The sequence below is a fragment of the Neolamprologus multifasciatus genome, chromosome 12 (assembly GCF_963576455.1).
Source record: "Neolamprologus multifasciatus chromosome 12, fNeoMul1.2, whole genome shotgun sequence".
NCBI classification, from domain to species: Eukaryota; Metazoa; Chordata; class Actinopteri; order Cichliformes; family Cichlidae; genus Neolamprologus; species Neolamprologus multifasciatus.
The window spans coordinates 6,736,084-6,758,822 of NC_140450.1; the positions used below are offsets into that span (position 1 = coordinate 6,736,084).

A 22,739-nucleotide genomic window follows, 5' to 3' on the forward strand; every position below is an offset into this window, starting at 1 on the left:
AATGGCCTTGTGTATCTTTTTCAGCCTTTTTGGGGATAGGTCCAAATGTTTCAGCTCAATTTCAGGCCAGATTCTCTCAATCAGGCGATCGCTGATGCAGTCAGGAGTCAGGCGCTCTGTGAAGAGCTTGTATTTAGAAGAGACTTTTTCTATGGCCTGTGAAACCACCAACTGAATAACTCTGTGGACACACAACTTTTCCCCCATGTTCAGTGTTTTCGTGTTGACTCCGCCCTTCTCAGCGCTCTGATTCACCTCCTGCATTTCTAATGAGGAGGACTCTGGGGTTGCCGTGTCTTCTATCTCCGTCTTAGCCTCCGCTAATTCTTTTCTCTGCATGTCCAGTTTGTTCTGCATTTCTTTTGTGTCCTTCACCAGTTTCTGGTCTTCCAGGACTTTCTCTTTTTCTTCCTCCAGATTTTCTGTCTGTGTTTTCGTGTTGACTCCGCTCTTCTCGGCGCTCTGATTCACCTCCTGCATTTCTAATGAGGAGGACTCTGGGGTTGCCGTGTCTTCTATCTCCGTCTTAGCCTCCGCTAATTCTTTTCTCTGCATGTCCAGTTTGTTCTGCATTTCTTGTGTGTCCTTCACCAGTTTCTGATCTTCCAGGACTTTCTCTTTTTCTTCCTCCAGATTTTCTGTCTGTGTTTTCTGATTCCACTGAGTTTCTTTCAGAGGGGCCTCGTGTTTCTGAAGCTTTGCGAGCTCGGCAGACAGACCGTCCTTCTCCTGTTTCAGGATCAGGATTTCACTGTCCCTCTGCCTGAGCTGCTCTTTCAGACGGTTCATCTCAAGGTCAAAGATGCTGGTCTTTTCCTGATCTGAACAAGTCTGTTCCTCTTTTTCTTCTCCAGCTTGGATCCCATATTGTTCCAGCTTGGTACGCATCAGTGAAATTTGGGCCAACAGCTGTTTGACTTGCTGTCTGGCTGTCTTTGAATCCTCTTTTAAAAGTTGATTTTCCGACAGAGTGTTTTGAAAGGCTTTCCTAACCTGAGTAAGTTTGTCCAGAACACTTTTTGGCAGAGTGCACATAATTTTTTCTTCCTTGCCTTTCTGAAGCTGTGCAAGCTCGGCAGACAGACTGTCCTTGTCCTGTTTGAGGATCAGGATTTCGCTGTCCCTCTGCTGAAGCTGCTCTTCCAGACGGTTCATCTCAAGGTCAAAGATGCTGGTCTTTTCCTGATCTGAACAAGCCTGAGCCCCTTTTTCGTTAGTGGTGCTCCTCATTTGCACTTTGCGTGACACTGACTCATCAGTGAGTTCTCCAGCTTGGATCTCATATTGGTCCAGCTTGGCACGCATCAGTGAAATTTGGGCCATCAGCTGTTTGATTTGCTGTCTAGCTTCCTTTGTATCCTCTTTTAAAAGCTGATTTTCAGACAGAGTGTTTTGGAAGGCTTTCCTAACCTTAATGAGGTCATCCAGTGTACTTTTTGGCAGAGTGCACATAAATTGTGGTTTTCCTTTCTGGTTGCTCATTTTTGACATTTAAAATAAAGCTGCGGTGTTACAATAAATCAGATATTCAGATTTGACTGAGGGTAGCAGAACAAAAGTTCATCTAGTGAATCGCTCGTGACTGTAGGTAAGAAACGTGCTTGTCTAGTGTGCAGTTTCAGCTGGCTGTTTAAGGACTTGAGTTGACTGTGACGTCATGGCCTGATTCTCTTGCCTTTCATGTTTGAAACAGGCCCCGCCCACAACAACGTTCCCTATTGGTTAATTGACGATAGGTCCCGCCCACAAAGAACAGGCTGTCAGATTTTCTGACGTCATGGCCCCATTCTCTTGGCTTTCATGTTTGAAACAGGCCCCGCCCTCCACAACGTTCCATATTGGCTCATTGAAAATAGATCCCGCCCACAAAGAACAGGCTGCCAGAGTTTTACAATTAAATTCATATTTAGAAATAATAAAATAGAAATTATTTAAAAATATATTCATTTAAATTTATTATGATTCATCCCTCTTCATTTACCCGAAAACCATTTTCACCACTTACTCAAAAGCCCTTCTCTGTGGTAGAAAACCTTTATTTTCCACGCTCACTTCACTTCCATCCGCCTCTATCACGTCTTTTTGCCCACTCCGAGATTATTGCCTGTGCCCCTGTTGCTTACTCATAATAAAGTAGGAAGGAGAGTATTTCAAACCAGCAGGTGACCTGATCTATTAATGTTTTCGACACACAGTTTACTTCTAACTGCGCGATTTTTAACAATGAAAAAATTATATCTTCATTTTCTTTGTTATATATTGAAATAAGCTGAACTCTCTTGTGTTTAGAAAAACATGCAAATTTTTAAATCAACCTTAAAACCAACCACACTGATAAAAGCTATTTGCTCTTTTAATAATGTTTAATTGCCACTGTATGAGCTTATCTTGTGTTGCATCCTTAATAGAGACACCTGCAGCTTCCTCCTTTCTTTGGCTCCTTGTTTGTCTTTATCTGAGTATCACTTTTGCCTCCACTATGAAGCCCCTCGTAGCAACATTTAACTTTCAAGGCAGATTAAAAAAAAGTCACAGTTTTGAGCGTAATCTGCTCTTAGTTATTCTGACTTCACCATAGCGCCATCTGTTCAACACGACGTCTGTGTGCAAACTCATGACCAAGGAATTAATTGTGGAGTTTAGGAATACCGGGAAACCCTTGACCCCTTTGACACTCAAGGGGGTCAACGTGGACATTGTGGAGGACTATAAATATCTTGGAGTACACATAAACAATAAATTTTACTCGGTCAAAAACATCACTGCACTTTACAGGAAGGGCCAGTGTCGTCTCTATTTTCTGAGGCGGCTGAGGTCCTTCAACATCTGTCGGACAATGCTCAGAAATTTCTATGAGTCTGTTGTGGCCAGAGCTATCCTCTATGCTGTTGCATGCTGGGGCAGCAGGTTGAGCATTGCTGATGCCAACAGACTCAATAAACTGATCCGTAAGGCCAGTAATGTTGTGGGTATGGAGCTTGACTCTCTTAAGGCGGTGTCAGAGAGGTGAATGTTGTCCAAGATAAAGACAATGTTGGACAATACCTTCCACCCACTCCATGACATGCTGGCTAGCCACAGGAGCACGTTCAGTGAGAGACTGAGATTACCAAAAAGCGCCACTGAACGACACAGGAAATCATTCCTGCCTGTGGCCATCTCCCTGTACAACTCCTCCATCTAACACACTGTAAACACTGCAATAGTTACATCCTTTTGCACATGCTCCTTCCTGCTTGGTAATGTTGCTGTCTATTTTCTGGATATTTATTTATAATCGCATCTGTCAACCCTGGATATTTATTATTTGGTGATTTGTATATATTGTGCTATTTCTTATATCTTGACATATTGTATTTCTAATCATCTATTCTGTTTTTGTTTTGGGGTTTTTTTTGTTTCTGTTTTTCTTATTGTCACTGTACGAGAGCAACTGTAACCCACATCATTTCCCTAGGGATCAATAAAATATTCTGATTCTGATTGATTCTGATGTCACAGGTATTAAAACACATGAGAGAGATGCTGGTTCATCACAGCCATAAATATGTTAAAAATGAAGATGTGTTCAGGTACCAGATTTAGTGCTATATGAGGTATTTTAATAGAAGAGGCTGCGAGACAGTGTTTGGATCCACGTTTTTCCATGTTGTCTGCAAATATCAAAAGTGAGGCTCAGTGTTTGTTGTTAAACTTTAACCTTACCTATTCCCTGCAATAAAAAAACACATTTGTTAAAAGTTCTGTTTGTTATAACAGTAAGAATAAGCTTACCTAGTTAAGCCTACAGTGAGTTTTGTAAATCGTGCCTCTGACATATGCGCTCCATACAATAATAATTAAAAAGACTGAAACTAATGAAAAAACCCTAAACTAACTAACTGCAGTAATAAACATAAACTACATGCAGTGTTGTCCTCTTGATTTGAACATGAACTCTGCTGCCTTTCTGTCTTTTAGTTAAAGCATCATTAAACTCTGAACTTCTGCTGTCTTCTATCTCCAGTCTTCACAGGGTGTCTTTCCAAACTCACTCCAGCATTTCTCTTCAGGTGGCTTTTTCTACTTTCCCTTTGTCTCTTATTGCTACTTTGGATTTCTTCTGTACAATAATATTAATCCTCTAGTTCCCTGATTTTTCACATTATTGCTTTATTCTCTTGGGTGATGCAAGTGTTTCTCTAACCTCAAGAAAATGTTAAGGTGTTATCAATAAAATGACAGTTTGTATACAGTAAGAGTTGAACAATAAGAGTTAAGAGATAAAATTTCCTTTGATGTTTATACACAAATCAAAATGCAGCCAGACTTTGATCTTTTTTATTGACAGAAATAATCCAGGAGATCAATGAAATCAGGTTTCTGACATTTCCATCATATTTGTTCTGCAGGTGAAAAAGACAATTAATGAGACCAAATCCTGAATGTGCTGATGTGATCTGGAATATGAAGTGAGAGTTCACAGAAACACACTGGAACAAACAGCAGCTCCAACTGTACAAATGTTCAACAATTATGAAATAAATGTTTCGGGTCAGTCAGTAGCAAAGAAAACAGTGTCTGTATCTGACAAAGCAATTTACACAGAACTTAGGAACAATCTAAAAAACAAAGAATGAGCTTTAGTTTGTATGAATACAACTGAATAAATGTCAGACAGTCAACATTATTCTGCAATGACACATTTTAAAGAAAAACATGGCTGAATTATTATGACAACCTACACAGTTTGGTTTATTTTGCAACATAATGGAGAACATGCTATAAGAAACACATTTAAATGAAGCAAATCACTTAAATGAATCACTGACAGTTAAGTATTAAAAGCAGACATTAGGATTATTTATGAGTCAAGTCTATTTATCATTTTGAAACCATTAAAACACAAATTGTCACGATGCTGTTATTAGCTGATATGGATCTAAATAACTGATGAAGGAAAGGAAAGTGACATTTATCAGTGCTTGTTCATCAATGTCTGACACATGGAAGTATGTTCAACTTCGCACTGTTTAAATGTTTAAAAACTGTTTCATGAACACCCAATGACTTGAAACTGCTATATATTTGTCAAAAAAGGAAAAAATCAACCAAAAAAGAACAAATAAATATAAAGTTTTAAGGACCTTCAAACTGAATTTGCAAGAAAACAAAGCAAAAATTACTTTTATCATTTAATTTTACTGTGTTTTGAAAATGATTTTTATCACATTGTATAAAATGCTTCAGATACTAATCTTTCTTTCTGCAATTTCTCACATAAGTAAAAACAGGAGTTGCCTAAATTGAAAAACGAACGACCAAAAAAAAAAGTTGTAACTAAAAGGATGAGACAAGAGAAGAAAAGTTCACAGAGACGTCGTTGCAGTTTTCAGAGAAATCTCAGTCTGACAGATTTTGATATCAGAGGTTTTGGCGTCTCCTGCGTTTCCAACACTGAAATATGGGAAGAGTTTCTCAGTGAAAGTGTCTCTGTGAGTGTAGATGTGAGTCATGTCTTCAGGGTCATAGAAGGACACCTCCCCCCTGTCATAGTCCAGCTGGACTCTGATCCTCTGGAGACTCTTCTTCACTGTCACAGTCTGACCATCACCATTAGTGTATTTTCCACTCTCACGATTTAAACACCAGATTCCATATTTTGGTGAAGCTAAAAGCTCTTCCTTCCTCTCAACTGACTCTGTACTTAAACCTATAAACCAGATAGGATGGTCTCCCACCTCCACCTCCCAGCTGTGTTTCCCTGAGCTGAAGCCCTCAGAGCCAAAAACAATACTTAGTGTTTCTCTCTGGATTATCAGGAAGCTGCTGCTTTGTGTCTCCACGTCTCACACTGGTCAGATCATCAGACAGATAGAGATAGGTGTCTGCAGTGTTTGGGTCCAGAATGACAGGACTGAAGTGGACCTTCTCCTTCATCTTCTCCCACACTCTGAAGGACAGGTTGCCCAGGTGTTTGGCCACATCTATCAGTGCTCCTGAGACCAGCTGTGGATCTGACACTGAGCTCTGGGCTCTGGCTCTGCTCTGAGTGTCTTTATAACTGCTGAGGAATGGCACGCTGTGTTTCTGCAGCTCTTCTTCAACAGCAGAGATGCTGTCTGACAGAGAGGAGATCTGCTCCTCAATCATCTTCATCTCTCTGCTGATAGTCCTCCCCTTCTGCTCCTCTTCCTCCCTCAGAGCTGCCAGTCTGGACTCCTCTTCCTCTTTCAGGAACTGCTGGAGCTTCTTGAACTCTGCTCTGATCTGCCTCTCTGTGGACAACAGCTGCTTCTTCATGTGTTCCCTCACTTTCATTGTATGTTTCCTCCACTTGTTTGTATTTGTTCCTCTTGTCCTGCAGAGACTTTAAGTCAGATTTCAGCTGCTCCTTCAGGTCACTGACTGCTTCTTCTACAGGAACCACTTTGTGACTCTGGTGGAGAGAAAACTCACACACAGGACACACAGCTCTCTGCTCGTCCACACAGAACAGTTTAGGCTCTTCCTCATGTTTACTGCACACCACTGTTAATTTCTTCTCTCCCTTTTCTGTCTCAGATGATCCCGATTTCTGTCTCCCAGCAAATGAATCAGCAAGTTCTTTCAGAGCAAAGTTCACAAGAGGATGATCCTTTGAAGATTTTCTTTTACAAATGGGACAGTTTTTGTTTGTAGTTTGTTCCCAGAATTTCTGCAGGCAGCTTGAACAGAAGCTGTGGCTGCAGCTCAGAGACACAGGATCTCTGAAAGTCTCTGAACACACATGGCAGCTCAGGTAATTTTCCAAAAGTCTGACTTTCTCAGCCATTTGATCTTTAAGTATTTTTAACTCACCAAATTAGTGTCTCTTGAACTTTCTGATTAAAATCCTCCAAACGTGTGTTCTTAGCAGAGATCTGACTCCCTGTAATGGCGTCTCAGCTCAGTTTAAAAGTGTCGAAATTTACTTTCATTTTCACGAATCACAGTCACGTGGCAAACTGAAATGTGCATATAATATTTGTATTCGCTAGAGGGCGCTGTCACAGTAATTCAGACAGTTTCCAGGTTGTGCTTCACAAACAGATATTTCAATAAGGAGAAGGAACTGAAGATGATTTATTATATAAGAATTCAGCTATGCTATGTAGTGATTTGACTACGACGGCCCGTCAGGATGAAAGCAGGATGAAATCCCAGCTGTGACAGGAACCAGGGCCGGTGTCTTTTGTCCTCTGTGTGCTGCTGTGATGAAATGAGTCATGCTAGATACGTTTATAAAAATGTACATAATTGAAACTGATGAGTCTAATGTGTTGTTAGAGGGAGAATTCACTAACTTTGAAGCAGAGTTGAGTTCAGACATTTAGCATGAACCAAACTGCTCTGGTGAGTTTGTATTGATGCACATTCATTTTAGTGCTGTGCCTTGTTATACCTCAGCAACATGTTAGAATAACTGCTGTGATGTTTATAGTCAAAGGAAGAAGCTATGGTACAGACCCTTAGTACCATCATCACTTTTCTGCCCCTTATCTGGTTACATAAACAAATTTAAAAATATGAATAAAGTATAAAAAGTGTCACAAAGACTATGGCTCAGGGCAGACTGACTAAACAAATACTTTGTTTGCTTCTCCAACATGTCAGCAGGTCTGTGCTCAGGACTGAAAAACAAGATTCAGTCTGCAAAGAGGAGAAATAAAGTTTTATTAGTTTTTAATTAATAATCTACCTTCTTGCTCTCTTAATAATCTTACTGACTTTAAATCTCCAAACGCATAACAAATGATGTATTTAGAGCCAAAGTTTATGGAAATACTAAAGAAAAAAAATGTTTTATTTGTGTATTTGCAGTTTTTAGAGATGAACTGACAAAAGTGTTTTTGCTTTACTTATTGAGTAACGGCACAACTAACATGTAATGAGTCATATATAATAAAAATGTGAGAAAGTGGAAATAAAATGTTGGAAAAACATTTTTACCAGAGAAGAAAATATGAACTTTGTCTTGTGAGTAAATATAATATACAAATAAATACCAATATTATAAAGTTGGACCTTCATCAAACATCTCTGCAGCTTTAAATTTACTGTTAAACAACATAAGTTAGAGTTTATAAAGATGCAGATCAGGTGTGAGAATGTAAACTTTATCCATGATTACATTTGATTTCTGCCTGGTAATGTTTCACACTGAGGATCAGACCAAAGTGAGAATCAGTGACTCCATCTAAACAAACTGCACAAGTCTTCTCTGATATGCAGTTTAAGAGAGTTGAGGTTAAATGTGAATGCAGGTCTGAAAATAAAAATAAAAATTTTAAATGTAGTTGCTTAAAATAAACTGAATTTTATAAAATCTGATTATGATTATTTCAAGAAAACAGCTTCAGCACAACAAGAATATTTACAAACCAACAGAAGCAAATAATCTTTTATTCTAAGGAGTCAGTTAAATATAAAAAGAACAATGAAAGTGAGTTTCCATGTTAAATAAAACTAAACTAATGACTGAATGTGTCTAAAAAGCTGATTTTCAGTCAAACACAACAACATTTAAATATGTAAAAACAATGAAACTAAAAAGTTTCAATCGCCTCAGCCGATCAATTAGAAACCGCTAAAAGTCCAATAAAGATCTATTAAAATCCAAAAGCTGGCAGCGTCCTCACACGTCCTCTCCACTACCTCGCTCCGGTGAGCCCCAATGGCCAGAGCTCTTAACTGTACTTGACACGCGTGATTATTATCTGGCCGTCCAACGATGTATGATGCGATACTATCGCGTCACCTCTTCACTCTTCGCCGATGGTGTTTATTTCCGTTTTCGTCTCCAGTTGGACCGCCGCCAGGCGCTCTTATTGGTCTGTTTGTGGCGCGAATGCGAACTGTGATTTGTCAAACGCGCAATCCTTCCAGGGCATGAACTCTCACAGGTGTGTGATAGGGGAGGTGAGGAGTCTCCCGGAAACAAGTTAACAAATGTCACAATAAAAGCATGCAATAAAACTGCAAGAGTACCACCCTACACATTATTAAAAGATTAAAAATAATAAAATACAGCTACACATGCAAAATAAGACGACATTTAAAACACCACTCTTTCCCAGGATGACAAAATGATATTTACTTTTAAAGGCCTGCGATTTTAGGCTGAAGTCAGCGTTTTCTTCTCTGCACAAATGAGCAAAATTCAAATTTCAAGGGGCTCGAATTAATAAATACTGATTACCTGTCCAGTCATACACATAAACTACATGAAGTGTTGTCCTCTTAATTTGAGCATGAACTCTGCTGCCTTCCTGTCATTTAGTCAGATAAAGCATCACTGAACTCTGAACGTCTGCTGTCTGCTATCTCCAGTCACTGCCTGAGCCGCACGGACATCAGTGAGACGGCCTCTCTTCACAGGGTGTCTTTCCAAACTTACTCCATCATTTCTCTTCAGGTGGCTGTTTCTAGTTTCCCTTTGTCTCTTTTTATCACTTTAGATTTCTTCCTCTATGTCTCTGTTTTTTCTGATTATTGTGGTGTTATTTATGAAATTATAATTCAGTATGAAATTCTGTTTTTGAAGAAATATCAGACTGTAGCCAGGAGTTTATATTTTTTTATTGATAGAAAACTCAAGAGATCAATAAACTCATGATTTTGACATTTTATCATATTTGCAATACCTGCATTAAAAAAAAAGAAGAGGAAATCCACAGTTAACACAACAAAATCCTGAATGTGCTGATGTGTTGTTTCACATCTGGAATATGAAGTGGGAGTTTCCAGAAACACACTGGGACAAACAACAGCTCCAACTGTACAAATTTTACAGATTTATGAAATAAATGTTGCTGTTCAGCCATCAATGTGCATCCACAGTTAGGTAACTCTGCTTCCCAGTGTTACATTTATGTTGTATTAAAACAGAGACAAATAGAAATCCAGATTTTCTTTGTATGAAGAAAACAGAAAAATATACAGAAGATTTTGAGACAGTAATCTGCACTGATGTACAGCAGAATAAATTTTGCATTAAAGTCCACAATTGGATTCGTTTTGCACAGTAACACATAGTGCGTTATTACAATAACAAGAAAAAATAACACAATTTCCTGAATGCTTTAAAACAGAGATTAGAGTCTAATAAAAAAATATTTTAGTGTTCACTTTAGTGTTCATTTTTAAAGCGCTGCTATAATTGGGAGACACTGACTTTGGTAAATGATATCAAAATATCATAAAATATCATCTTAGTTACAGATATTTATCTGAATCATCATATGTTTGGAAATATTTAAATGTTTAAAAATAATTTGATGAAAAAGTAAGAGATTTTAAACAGGGAGGGGCAAATACCAAAATCAAAGAAAGTGACATTGATATCAGCTACCAGGATCATTGTTATCAATCTCATATTAACTGGATGATATTTGAAACCAACTGTTAAATAATATTGCATAGTCTCAAAAACCACAAACTACATTCATGATTTTGTTTAATATAAAATATTATAATGTATAATAATTTTAGACCTCCTTCAAGTTTTCAATCAAATCTCAGTCTGACAGATTTTGATATCAGATGTTTTTCGACTTCCATCCCCTCCAAAACTGAAATATGGGAAGAGTTTCTCAGTGAAAGTGTCTCTGTGGGTGCAGATCAGAGTCATGTCTTCTGGGTCATAGAAGGACACCTCCCCCCTGTCATAGTCCAGCTGGACTCTGATCCTCTGGAGACTCTTCTTCACTCTCACAGTCTTACGAACACCATCAGTGTATTTTCCACTGTCATGTGTTAAACACCAGATTGCATTTTTTGATGAAGCAAACCACTCTCCCTTCCTGTCAACTGACTCTTTAGCTAAACCTATAAACCTAGCTAGGATGGTCTCCCACCTCCACCTCCCAGCTGTGTTTCCCTGAGCTGAAGCCCTCATAGCCAAAAACAGTTATGTAATAAGTGTTTCTCTCTGGATTATCAGGAAGCTGCTGAATTGTGTCTCCAAGTCTCACACTGGTCAGATCATCAGACAGATAGAGACAGGCATTTGCAGTGTTTGGGTCCAGAATGACAGGACTGAAGTGGACCTTCTCCTTCATCTTCTGCCACACTCTGAAGGACAGGTTGCCCAGGTGTTTGGCCACATCTATCAGTGCTCCTGAGACCAGCTGTGGATCTGACACTGAGCTCTGGGCTCTGGCTCTGCTCTGAGTGTCTTTATAACTGCTGAGGAATGGCACGCTGTGTTTCTGCAGCTCTTCTTCAACAGCAGAGATGCTGTCTGACAGAGAGGAGATCTGCTCCTCAATCATCTTCATCTCTCTGCTGATAGTCCTCCCCTTCTGCTCCTCTTCCTCCCTCAGAGCTGCCAGTCTGGACTCCTCTTCCTCTTTCAGGAACTGCTGGAGCTTCTTGAACTCTGCTCTGATCTGCCTCTCTGTGGACAACAGCTGCTTCTTCATGTGTTCCCTCATTTCATTGTATGTTTCCTCCACTTGTTTGTATTTGTTCCTCTTGTCATGCAGAGACTTTAAGTCAGATTTCAGCTGCTCCTTCAGGTCACTGACTGCTTCTTCTACAGGAACCACTTTGTGACTCTGGTGGAGAGAAAACTCACACACAGGACACACAGCTCTGTCTTCTTCCTCAAAGTACCAGTAAGGGACGTCTGGATGTTTATCACACACCACCTCCTCCTTCTCTTCCTCCTTTTCTTTTTCTGTTTTGGGTAAACTCTCACTCTGCCTCTTAGCAAACGAGCCAGCAAGTTCTTCGAGAGAAAAATTAATTGATGTTTGATCCTTTAAAGATTTTCTTTTACAAATGGGACAGTTTTTGTTTTTAGTTTGTTCCCAGAATTTCTGCAGGCAGCTTGAACAGAAGCTGTGGCTGCAGCTCAGAGACACAGGATCTCTGAAAGTCTCTGAACACACATGGCAGCTCAGGATATTTTCAACAATTGCAAGTTTCTCAGTCATTTCCACTGATTTTCAGATATTTTAGTTTAGTTTATAGGTGAACTCACCAAAACAAAGTCCTTTTCAGTTATAATCCACTCACTGTCAGTTTGTCAGTTCAGATCCCAGCATACAAACGTATCTGCGTTGTGATAAAGAAGTAAGTTTTATTTTCTCTGTAATGGGTGGAACTGATAGTAATGAACCTATCATTTGACTCAGTCCCCACTAGATGTTGCCATTTCTTTGTTATAGATGTCAAAGGAAAATTCCATGCTAAAGAAGAACCATGTGAAATTGAGGTGAAATTTTAAGTGTGACTATATAAATTATGCTACGATTTTGGCTAAACTGATATATATATTCAATCATTTTAAGCTCCTATTCTCAGAGGTCCATTGTTTTTCTGTTAACTGCTTGTAAACCAAAAATCAAACAAACAACATCAAATCATATGAATTACATCTTCTTTTTCATGCATAATTTGTCTCTGTTTTAAAAATATATTTAAAAAATAACATTGAATTTACTCATGTAATGTGTTAGAAAGTCTTTTTTTTTCTTTCATGTAACATGTATCTTTAAATTATTTCGATGTTCATTTAGTTTACATGAGTCTGACCCATGAATGAATCATAACTGGTGGTGTAAGAAAAAAAAGCATGAGCATCATAGAATCCTAGTAAATCACAGCATTCACCACCTCTTTGACAGATTTGTGACATCAGAGGTTTTCACATCACTAACCTGAGTTCTTCTACTCTTTTTTTCAGCTTCAGATGGTCACCGTCTGTAAGACCTACTTTATCAGAGGCACTTCAACGAGTGAATGAGCTTCAGCAAGGGTGCAGTTACTCAAAGGGATGGTGAGTCTTTGTGTCAGTGAGTCATCTACTAATTAGAGAGTCAGCAGTTCAATCCTGTCTCCTCCTCCTGCAAGATACTGAACCCTGATTTACCCTGATGACTGTGTGAGTGTATGTGCATGTTAGGATAAAAGTGCACAGGCATAGAGTGTGAATGGGTAAGTGAGGCTTCTAGTAAAATGTACTTAAAATGTGCAAATATAATACAAAAGTACCATGTAAGTACCAGTCCATTTACAAAACAAAGCACAATCACACACTGGTGGCAGATTGATGGTTCTAATGTAACTACACAATAACTTAAGTGTCAAATCAAACAGACAATCCAGTCAGAGACATCAGCAGTTCATCAGTGTAAAGAAGAACCAGTTTCCATTCAGATTATTGATCAGGGCTGCACAGTTAGGACTGAAATGGCACTGATGTCATTTAACATAATAGATCAGGAATCTACATGATTGATTGGCTCATTTTTCCTAACAAACTGCAGCCATCACAATAGGAAACAATCATCTGCAACCATGCAGCTGCACTGCTTTTTAAAGTTGAGCTGCGTGTGAGGATAAAAGGAACAGACACAGAAACCACATCCTGAAGAATGAACAATAAATGGACCTTCCCATAGAGATTAATTCTATTCTATTCTATTCTATTCTATTCTATTCTATTCTATTCTATTCTACATCAGTGACCTGTAAAAGAAAGATGTGTCCGGGAGAGAAGCCAGCACCACTGAGTCAGATCAAAAATGATCACAATCAAATTATCCCCCCAACCCTTAAACTTATGTCCTGTTTCTACACAGACTGATCTGCTGCTCAGTGTCCATCGCTCCCTCCTTTTAAATCCTGTTTATCAGTTTGAATTCAGATGTGTCAGTGAACACAATCTAAATAAATCTAAATAAAACCAGGTTGAAGGCTTTTTACTAAAAATGTAAATAATTAATTGTTGTCTGAAAGTAATATTGACATGAAGGGTATATGGATTCCAAAGAGCTGGAGTGGGGAACCTTTTTTCTTTGCCAAGGTCTTTAATCTTGAAAACTGCATGACACACTGGCAGACAGAAAAGACAGTTCAGTGAAAATATCAATTCTGGGGATCTGGAACCTCAAACACTGGTTATTCTTTGCGTATCTCCTGTGTTTTTCACCACTGGTTTGTACACACGTACAGAAAGACATTACTATGACATCCACTTCAAATTGGCCTACACAATGATGCTATGATACATGATATTGAGACACACAATTCTGATCTGATATGACATTCTTAGCAAATTTAAAGCAAATAGAACAAAGCACAAATGTATTCAATTTGATCTTTTTTATTATTAATTTTTATTTCCTTTTGTTTAGTGGTTTGGTGCTGTTTCTCAACTCAAAATGTCCTGTTGTAATTGAACATTTTGCGTTAAGAAACAGCACCAAACCCCAACAACACTTCCCTCATGGTGCTTTATATTGTAAGGTCAAGACCCTACAATAATGCACCAAAACTCCAACCCCCTAGAGCAAGCACTTTGGCGACAGTGGGAAGGAAAAACTCACTTTTAAAAGAGAGAAACCTCCGGCAGAACCAGGCTCTGGGATGGGGTGGCCATCTGCCTCGGCCAGTTGGTGATGAGGGAAGGAAGTTGGGAAGAGAAGAGTGGTTATTTTTTAACCACTCTGGTTTTAAAATTAAATTTAGATTGCCCAATGTAAATGCATATTTTAAGCCAGTTTCAGAGTTTTGTCACATAATCACATGCATGTTTCAGTTCAATTTTAGCGTGCACATGAGAAAGCCCTAAGGATGACATTTTGGCTCTTCAGTTTGGCGTGTGTTTTGAAGGTTTTGACGATTACTTCGTCAACCACTGGGTTGTTTGACTTCATTAAGAAGACTGGAGAAGGCCACCTGTCATGGAGTTCGTTGTACACCGTCAGGCTGAGCTGTTCAATGTTCTCTAAGGACATTTTGTAGGATTTGGACAAGATTTTGTTCCAGATCTTATTGGAAAGCCTCTGCATAATGAAATCTGATGTTCCTGGATGCCATGTCGCTGTCTCATTTTCTCGGCTCATAGCGTGCATTACCAGATCTTTAGTGAAATTTTTCACCACTTCTTTGTACTCTTCCCTGTTTTTAGAGACACTGAGTACTCGTCTTGGTAAAGCCAACAGGTGTTTGGTGAAGGTTGGGACTGTGATATTATCAAGTTGTTCCCTCAGATTAAAAATCAGATACTTTTCCTTGCAGTTGTGTGTTTGGCACAGATCCTTGAGAATGGCCTTGTGTATCTTCTTCAGCCTTTTTGGGGATAGGTCCAAATGTTTCAGCTCAATTTCCGGCCAGATTCTCTCAATCAGGCGATCGCTGATGCAGTCAGGAGTCAGGCGCTCTGTGAAGAGCTTGTATTTAGAAGAGACTTTTTCTATGGCCTGTGAAACCACCAACTGAATAACTCTGTGGACACACAACTTTTCCCCCATGTTCAGTGTTTTCGTGTTGACTCCGCCCTTCTCAGCGCTCCGATTCACCTCCTGCATTTCTAATGAGGAGGACTCTGGGGTTGCCGTGTCTTCTATCTCCGTCTTAGCCTCCGCTAATTCTTTTCTCTGCGTGTCCAGTATGTTCTGCATTTCTTTTGTGTCCTTCACCAGTTTCTGATCTTCCAGGACTTTCTCCTTTTCTTCCTCCAGATTTTCTGTCTGTGTTTTCGTGTTGACTCCGCTCTTCTCGGCGCTCTGATTCACCTCCTGCATTTCTAATGAGGAGGACTCTGGGGTTGCCGTGTCTTCTATCTCCGTCTTAGCCTCCGCTAATTCTTTTCTCTCCGTGTCCAGTTTGTTCTGCATTTCTTTTGTGTCCTTCACCAGTTTCTGATCTTCCAGGACTTTCTCTTTTTCTTCCTCCAGATTTTCTGTCTGTGTTTTCTGATTCCACTGAGTTTCTTTCAGAGGGGCCTCATGTTTCTGAAGCTTTGCGAGCTCGGCAGACAGACTGTCCTTCTCCTGTTTCAGGATCAGGATTTCACTGTCCCTCTGCCTGAGCTGCTCTTTCAGACGGTTCATCTCAAGTTCAAAGATGCTGGTCTTTTCCTGATCTGAACAAGTCTGTTCCTCTTTTTCTTCTCCAGCTTGGATCCCATATTGTTCCAGCTTGGTACGCATCAGTGAAATTTGGGCCAACAGCTGTTTGACTTGCTGTCTGGCTGTCTTTGAATCCTCTTTTAAAAGTTGATTTTCCGACAGAGTGTTTTGAAAGGCTTTCCTAACCTGAGTAAGTTTGTCCAGAACACTTTTTGGCAGAGTGCACATAATTTTTTCTTCCTTGCCTTTCTGAAGCTGTGCAAGCTCTGCAGACAGACTGTCCTTGTCCTGTTTGAGGATCAGGATTTCGCTGTCCCTCTGCTGAAGCTGCTCTTCCAGACGGTTCATCTCAAGGTCAAAGATGCTGGTCTTTTCCTGATCTGAACAAGCCTGAGCCCCTTTTTCGTTAGTGGTGCTCCTCATTTGCACTTTGCGTGACACTGACTCATCAGTGAGTTCTCCAGCTTGGATCTCATATTGGTCCAGCTTGGCACGCATCAGTGAAATTTGGGCCATCAGCTGTTTGATTTGCTGTCTAGCTTCCTTTGTATCCTCTTTTAAAAGCTGATTTTCAGACAGAGTGTTTTGGAAGGCTTTCCTAACCTTAATAAGGTCATCCAGTGTACTTTTTGGCAGAGTGCACATAAATTGTGGTTTTCCTTTCTGGTTGCTCATTTTTGACATTTAAAACAAAGCTGTGTTACAATAAATCAGATATTCAGATTTGACTGAGGGTAGCAGAACAAAAGTTCATCTAGTGAATCGCTCGTGACTGTAGGTAAGAAACGTGCTTGTCTAGTGTGCAGTTTCAGCTGGCTGTTTAAGGACTTGAGTTGACTGTGACGTCATGGCCTGATTCTCTTGCCTTTCATGTTTGAAACAGGCCCCGCCCACAATAACGTTCCCTATTGGTTAATTGACGATAGGTCCCGCCCATAAAGAACAGGCTGTCAGATTTTCTGACGTCATGGCCCCATTCTCTTGGCTTTCATGTTTGAAACAGGCCCCGCCCTCCACAACGTTCCATATTGGCTCATTGAAAATAGATCCCGCCCACAAAGAACAGGCTGCCAGAGTTTTACAATTAAATTCATATTTAGAAATAATAAAATAGAAATTATTTAAAAATATATTTATTTAAATTTATTATGATTCATCCCTCTTCATTTACCCGAAAACCATTTTCACCACTTACTCAAAAGCCCTTCTCTGTGGTAGAAAACCGTTATTTTCCACGCTCACTTCATTTCCATCTGCCTCTATCACGTCTTTTTGCCCACTCCGAGATTATTGCCTGTGCCCCTGTTGCTTACTCATAATAAAGTAGGAAGGAGAGTATTTCAAACCAGCAGGTGACCTGATCTATTAATGTTTTCGACACACAGTTTACTTCTAACTGCGCGATTTTTAACAATGGAAAAATTATATCTTCATTTTCTTTGTTATATATTGAAATAAGCTGAACTCTCTTGTGTTTAGAAAAGAATGCAAATTTTTAAATCAACCTTAAAACCAACCACACTGATAAAAGCTATTTGCTGTTTTAATAACGTTTAATTGCCACTGTATGAGCTTATCTTGTGTTACATCCTTAAGAGAGAGACCTGCAGCTGCCTCCTTTCTTTGGCTCCTTGTTTGTCTTTATCTGAGCATCACTTTTGCCTCCACTATGAAGCCCCTCGTAGCAACATTTAACTTTCAAGGCAGAAAAAAAAGGTTCAGTTTTGAGCGTAATCAGCTCTTAGTTATTCTGACTTCACCATAGCGCCATCTGTTCAACACGACGTCTGTGTGCAAACTCATGACCAAGGAATTAACTGTGGATTTTAGGAATACCCTTGACCCCCTTGGCACTCAAGCGGGTCAACGTGGACATTGTGGAGGACTGTAAATATCTCGGAGTACACATAAACAATAAATTTGACTGGGTCAAAAACACCACTGCACTTTACAGGAAGGGCCAGTGTCGTCTCTATTTTCTGAGACACAGGAAATCATTCCTGTCTGTGGCCATCTCCCTGTACAACTCCTCCATCTAACACACTGTAAACACTGCAATAGTTACATCCTTTTGCACATGCTCCTTCCTGCTTGGTAATGTTGCTGTCTATTTTCTGGATATATTTATTATTTGGTGATTTGTATATATTGTGCTATTCCTTATGCTCACCTAGTTACACCTACAGTGAGTTTTGTAAATCGTGCCTCTGACATATGGCCTCAATATAATAATAATTAAAAAAAACTGAAACTAATAAAAAAAACTAAACAAACTGAAACAGTTTTAAACAATAAAAACTAAACTGATATGAGCAAACACAGAGAGAAAACTCACACACAGGACACACAGCTCTGTCTTCATCCTCACAGTACCAGTAAGGGACGTCTGGATGTTTATCACACACCACCTCTTGGTGGAACCTGGACTTGCCTTTAAAAATAACTCATCCATTTTTACAGGAAGTTACCAAACAGTTTGAATAACAAACAAAAACATTACCAAACTTTCAAAACTTTACAACACAGCACTCTGGGGGTCATTTAAACCAATTGGTATAATTATGGGATCATTTGGTAAATTGATATTTACTTTAAAGGTTTTCTGTGGTTTTAGGCTGAAGTCAGCTGCAGGGGTTCTGCACAAATAAGCAAAATTAAAATTTCAAATGCCTCGAATTAATAAATACTGATTAACTGTGCAGTCGTACAAATAAACTACATGAATGTTGTCTCCTTAATTTGAACATGAACTCTGCTGCCTTTCTTTCTTCTATCTCCAGTCACTGTCTGAGCTGCGAGGACAACACTGAGCCGGCTTCTCTTCACAGGGTGTCTTTCCAAACTTACTTCATCATTTCTCTTCAGGCGGCTTTTTCCTTTGTCTCTTATTGTCACTTTGGATTTCTTCTGTGCAATAATATTAATCCCCCATGTCTCTGATTCTTCAGATTTTTGCTTTATTCTCAAACTTTAAGAAGATGTGTTAAGGTCTTGGCAATAACATGACAGTTTGAATACAGTAAGAGTTAAACCATAAGAGTTAAGATAACATTTCCTTCAATGTTTATAGACAAATCAAAATGCAGCCAGACTTTGATATTTTTTATTGACAGAAATAATCCAGGAGATCATTGAAATCAGGAATCTGACATTTCCATCATATTTGTTCAGCAGGTAAAAAGAGGAAATCCACAGTTAACAAGACTAAATCCTGATTGTGCTGATGTGATCTGGAATATGAAGTGAGAGTTTACAGAAACACACTGGAACAAACAGCAGCTCAACTGTACAAATGTTCAAGAGTTATGAAATAAATGTTTCTGGTCAGTCAGAAGCAAAGAAAACCACGATTCTGTCAATGCCACAGACATTTAACTGTTTTTCAGCTCACATGTTATTAAGGGACGTCAATGGGGAATTGCTCCAATAAGACTTTTTTTAAGACACAATGGTACACTGTTGGGCCATAAATATTTCAAAAACATAACAGCTTTCCACTTTGGCCTCCTGCCCTGGTTTCTATAGATACACTTTATCTAACGTGCCATATCGGCTGTTTGATTGGTTGATGAAGTGCCCCCTAGGTCTCAGAGGGCCTCGCTCAGGTCAAAGGTATGCACAGTCTGGCTTTTAATAAGGATGGGGCATACTGGAACTAAAGAGGTGTTACTTAATGGTCTATAAAACTTGAAACAAGGTTCCATGATGTAAACCAAGGAGGCTTTAAAATGAACTCTAGGCTTAACATGGACCATTATACAATGTTTGTTGCAGGCCTGTTTTGGCATTGTGGATATATCATGTTAACTCTGGGGTATTTTTTTATATATTTTTTTATTCGCTCAGATTAATCACAGTTCTCAAACCAATGCAGGGCACTTGCACATATTGCGTCTCCCTTCGTCTTATCAGCACTGTGAATATGTAACTGCCTCACATATTGATTTCTTATCAAACGCTGCTTCAGAGACAGACTCAGGAACTGAAATCTGAGGAATAATATGAATAGTATCTGACAAAGCAAATTACACAGGACTTAGAAACAATCTGAAAAACAAAGAATGAGCTTTAGTTTGTATGAATACAACTGAATAAATGTCAGAAAGTCAACATTATTCTGCAATGACACATTTTAAAGAAAACATGGCTGAACGTACACAGTTTGGCTTATTTTGCAACATAATGGAGAACATGCCATAAGAAACACATTTAAATGAAACAGATCACTTAAATGATTCACAGACAGTTAAATATCAAAAGATGACATTAGGATTATTTATGAGTCAAGTCTATTTATCATTTTGAAACCATTAAAAGAGAAATTGTCACAATGCTGTTATTAGCCGATATGGATCTAAATAATTGATGAAGGAAAGGAAAGTGACATTTATCAGTGCTTGTTCATCAATGCCACATCAATTTTACACTGTTTATATATTTAAAAACTGTTTCATGAACACCCAGTGACTTTACACCTGCTACATATTGGCAAAAAAGGCAGAAAATCAACAAAACATTAACAAGTAAATAAAAAGATTTTAACACATTCAAAGTGAATATTAAACAAAACAAAACAAAGATAAATGACATAGAGCTGAATAGAACTGAATAATCTTTTAGAATGTGTCATTGCAGATTATTCTAAAGTGACAGTATTCTTATTATGTCATCGTACACAGCTTGGTTTATTTTGTCGTGATGTAGAACATACCATAAGAATCACATTTAAGGACAATCCTTTACTTAAATTCATCACTGATTGTGAAGTATCAAAAGAAAAGAAGACACTGGGTTCATTTATTAGTCAGTTTGAGCACATTCTGAAACCAGTAAAACACACATATTGGCCAGACAGTTTTTTGCTGATATGGATCTCAATAACTTGTAAAGGGAATCAAAGTGACAGTTCTCAGCATCTATTTATCTCTCTAGCATCAATTTTGCACTGTTTCAATGTTAAAAACAGTTTTATGATCAGTTAAACAACTTTAAAACTGTTATAAATTTGGCAAAAACGGAAGGGAATCTAAGAAAAATGAACAAATGGAAAAGATGGCTCTTGTCAGTTTTATATGATCCAACATTTGATGCATTAATTCTGAAATTGGATTGTTTTTAAAATTTTATTCCTGCATTTCTCACATAAAAAAGCCTTGAGAACAAAAAAACAAATAACCACAAAACAAGTTGTAACAAAAGAAAGAAACACGAGAGAAGGGAAAAAATTCACCAAGACCTCACTGAAAAGACCTCGCTAAAGAAGTCCAGACGCTTTTCTTTCCAAACTCTGTAGACCTCACTGAAGTTTTCAGAGAAATCTCAGTCTGACAGATTTTAATATCAGAGGTTTTGGCGTCTCCTGCCTTTCCAACACTGAAATATGGGAAGAGTTTCTCAGTGAAAGTGTCTCTGTGAGTGTAGATCAGAGTCATGTCTTCAGGGTCATAGAAGGACACCTCCCCCCTGTCATAGTCCAGCTGGACTCTGAACCTCTGGAGACTCTTCTTCACTGTCACAGTCTGACCATCACCATTAGTGTATTTTCCACTCCAATGCACTAAACACCAGATTCCATATTTTGGTGAAGGAAGAAGCTCTCCCTTCCTCTCAACTGACTCTTTACTTAAACCTACACACCAGGCAGGATGGTCTCCCACCTCCACCTCCCAGCTGTGTTTCCCTGAGCTGAAGCCCTCAGAGCCAAAAACATTGGCATACTTTGTGTTTCTCTCTGGATTATCAGGAAGCTGCTGCCATGTGTCTCCATTCCTCACACTGGTCAAATCATCAGACAGATAGAGACGGGGGTTTGCAGTGTTTGGGTCCAGAATGACAGGACTGAAGTGGACCTTCTCCTTCATCTTCTCCCACACTCTGAAGGACAGGTTGCCCAGGTGTTTGGCCACATCTATCAGTGCTCCTGAGACCAGCTGTGGATCTGACACTGAGCTCTGGGCTCTGGCTCTGCTCTGAGTGTCTTTATAACTGCTGAGGAATGGCACGCTGTGTTTCTGCAGCTCTTCTTCAACAGCACAGATGCTGTCTGACAGAGAGGAGATCTGCTCCTCAATCATCTTCATCTCTCTGCTGATAGTCCTCCCCTTCTGCTCCTCTTCCTCCCTCAGAGCTGCCAGTCTGGACTCCTCTTCCTCTTTCAGGAACTGCTGGAGCTTGTTGAACTCTGCTCTGATCTGCCTCTCTGTGGACAACAGCTGCTTCTTCATGTGTTCCCTCATTTCATTGTATGTTTCCTCCACTTGTTTGTATTTGTTCCTCTTGTCCTGCAGAGACTTTAAGTCAGATTTCAGCTGCTCCTTCAGGTCACTGACTGCTTCTTCTACAGGAACCACTTTGTGACTCTGGTGGAGAGAAAACTCACACACTGGACACACAACTCTCTGCTCATGCACACAGAACAGTTTAGGCTCTTCCTCATGTTTACTGCACACCACTGTTAATTTCTTCTCTCCCTTTTCTGTCTCAGATGATCCAGATTTCTGTCTCCCAGCAAATGAATCAGCAAGTTCTTTCAGAGCAAAGTTCACAAGAGGATGATCCTTTGAAGATTTTCTTTTACAAATGGGACAGTTTTTGTTTTTAGTTTGTTCCCAGAATTTCTGCAGGCAGCTTGAACAGAAGCTGTGGCTGCAGCTCAGAGACACAGGATCTCTGAACGTCTCTGAACACACATGGCAGCTCAGGTAATTTTCAAAAAGAGATCTCTCAGCCATTTGATCTTTAAGTATTTTTAACTCACCAAATTAGTGTCTCTTGAACTTTCTGATTAAAATCCTCCAAACGTGTGTTCTTAGCAGAGATCTGACTCCCTGTAATGGCGTCTCAGCTCAATTCAAAAGTGTCGAAATTTACTTTCAT

At 39.3% G+C, this 22,739-nt stretch overlaps 2 protein-coding genes and 1 pseudogene across 2 annotated transcripts; all 3 read right to left on the reverse strand.

Moving 5' to 3' along the window:
• Window positions 1-3,370: 3,370 nt before the first annotated feature.
• Window positions 3,371-7,006, reverse strand: LOC146506313 (nuclear factor 7, brain-like). The gene is given in 3 exon segments (XM_085179418.1): window positions 3,371-5,772; window positions 5,774-6,294; window positions 6,296-7,006. Coding segments are annotated over 3 exon segments (1,443 nt in total). The 5' UTR covers window positions 6,794-7,006; the 3' UTR covers window positions 3,371-5,348.
• Window positions 7,007-10,436: 3,430 nt separating this feature from the next.
• Window positions 10,437-12,441, reverse strand: LOC146506314 (nuclear factor 7, brain-like; annotated as a pseudogene).
• Window positions 12,442-20,517: 8,076 nt separating this feature from the next.
• Window positions 20,518-22,739, reverse strand: LOC146506315 (nuclear factor 7, brain-like). Its single transcript, XM_085179415.1, has one exon. The coding sequence runs from the start codon at window positions 22,592-22,594 to the stop codon at window positions 21,101-21,103; it is 1,494 nt and encodes a 497-aa protein (XP_085035541.1). The 5' UTR covers window positions 22,595-22,739; the 3' UTR covers window positions 20,518-21,100.

What these genes read in the sequence shown, in the direction of transcription:
- LOC146506315 (XM_085179415.1), bottom strand. Translation starts at nt 22,594, where the DNA reads ATGGCTGAGAGATCTCTTTTTGAAAATTACCTGAGCTGCCATGTGTGT.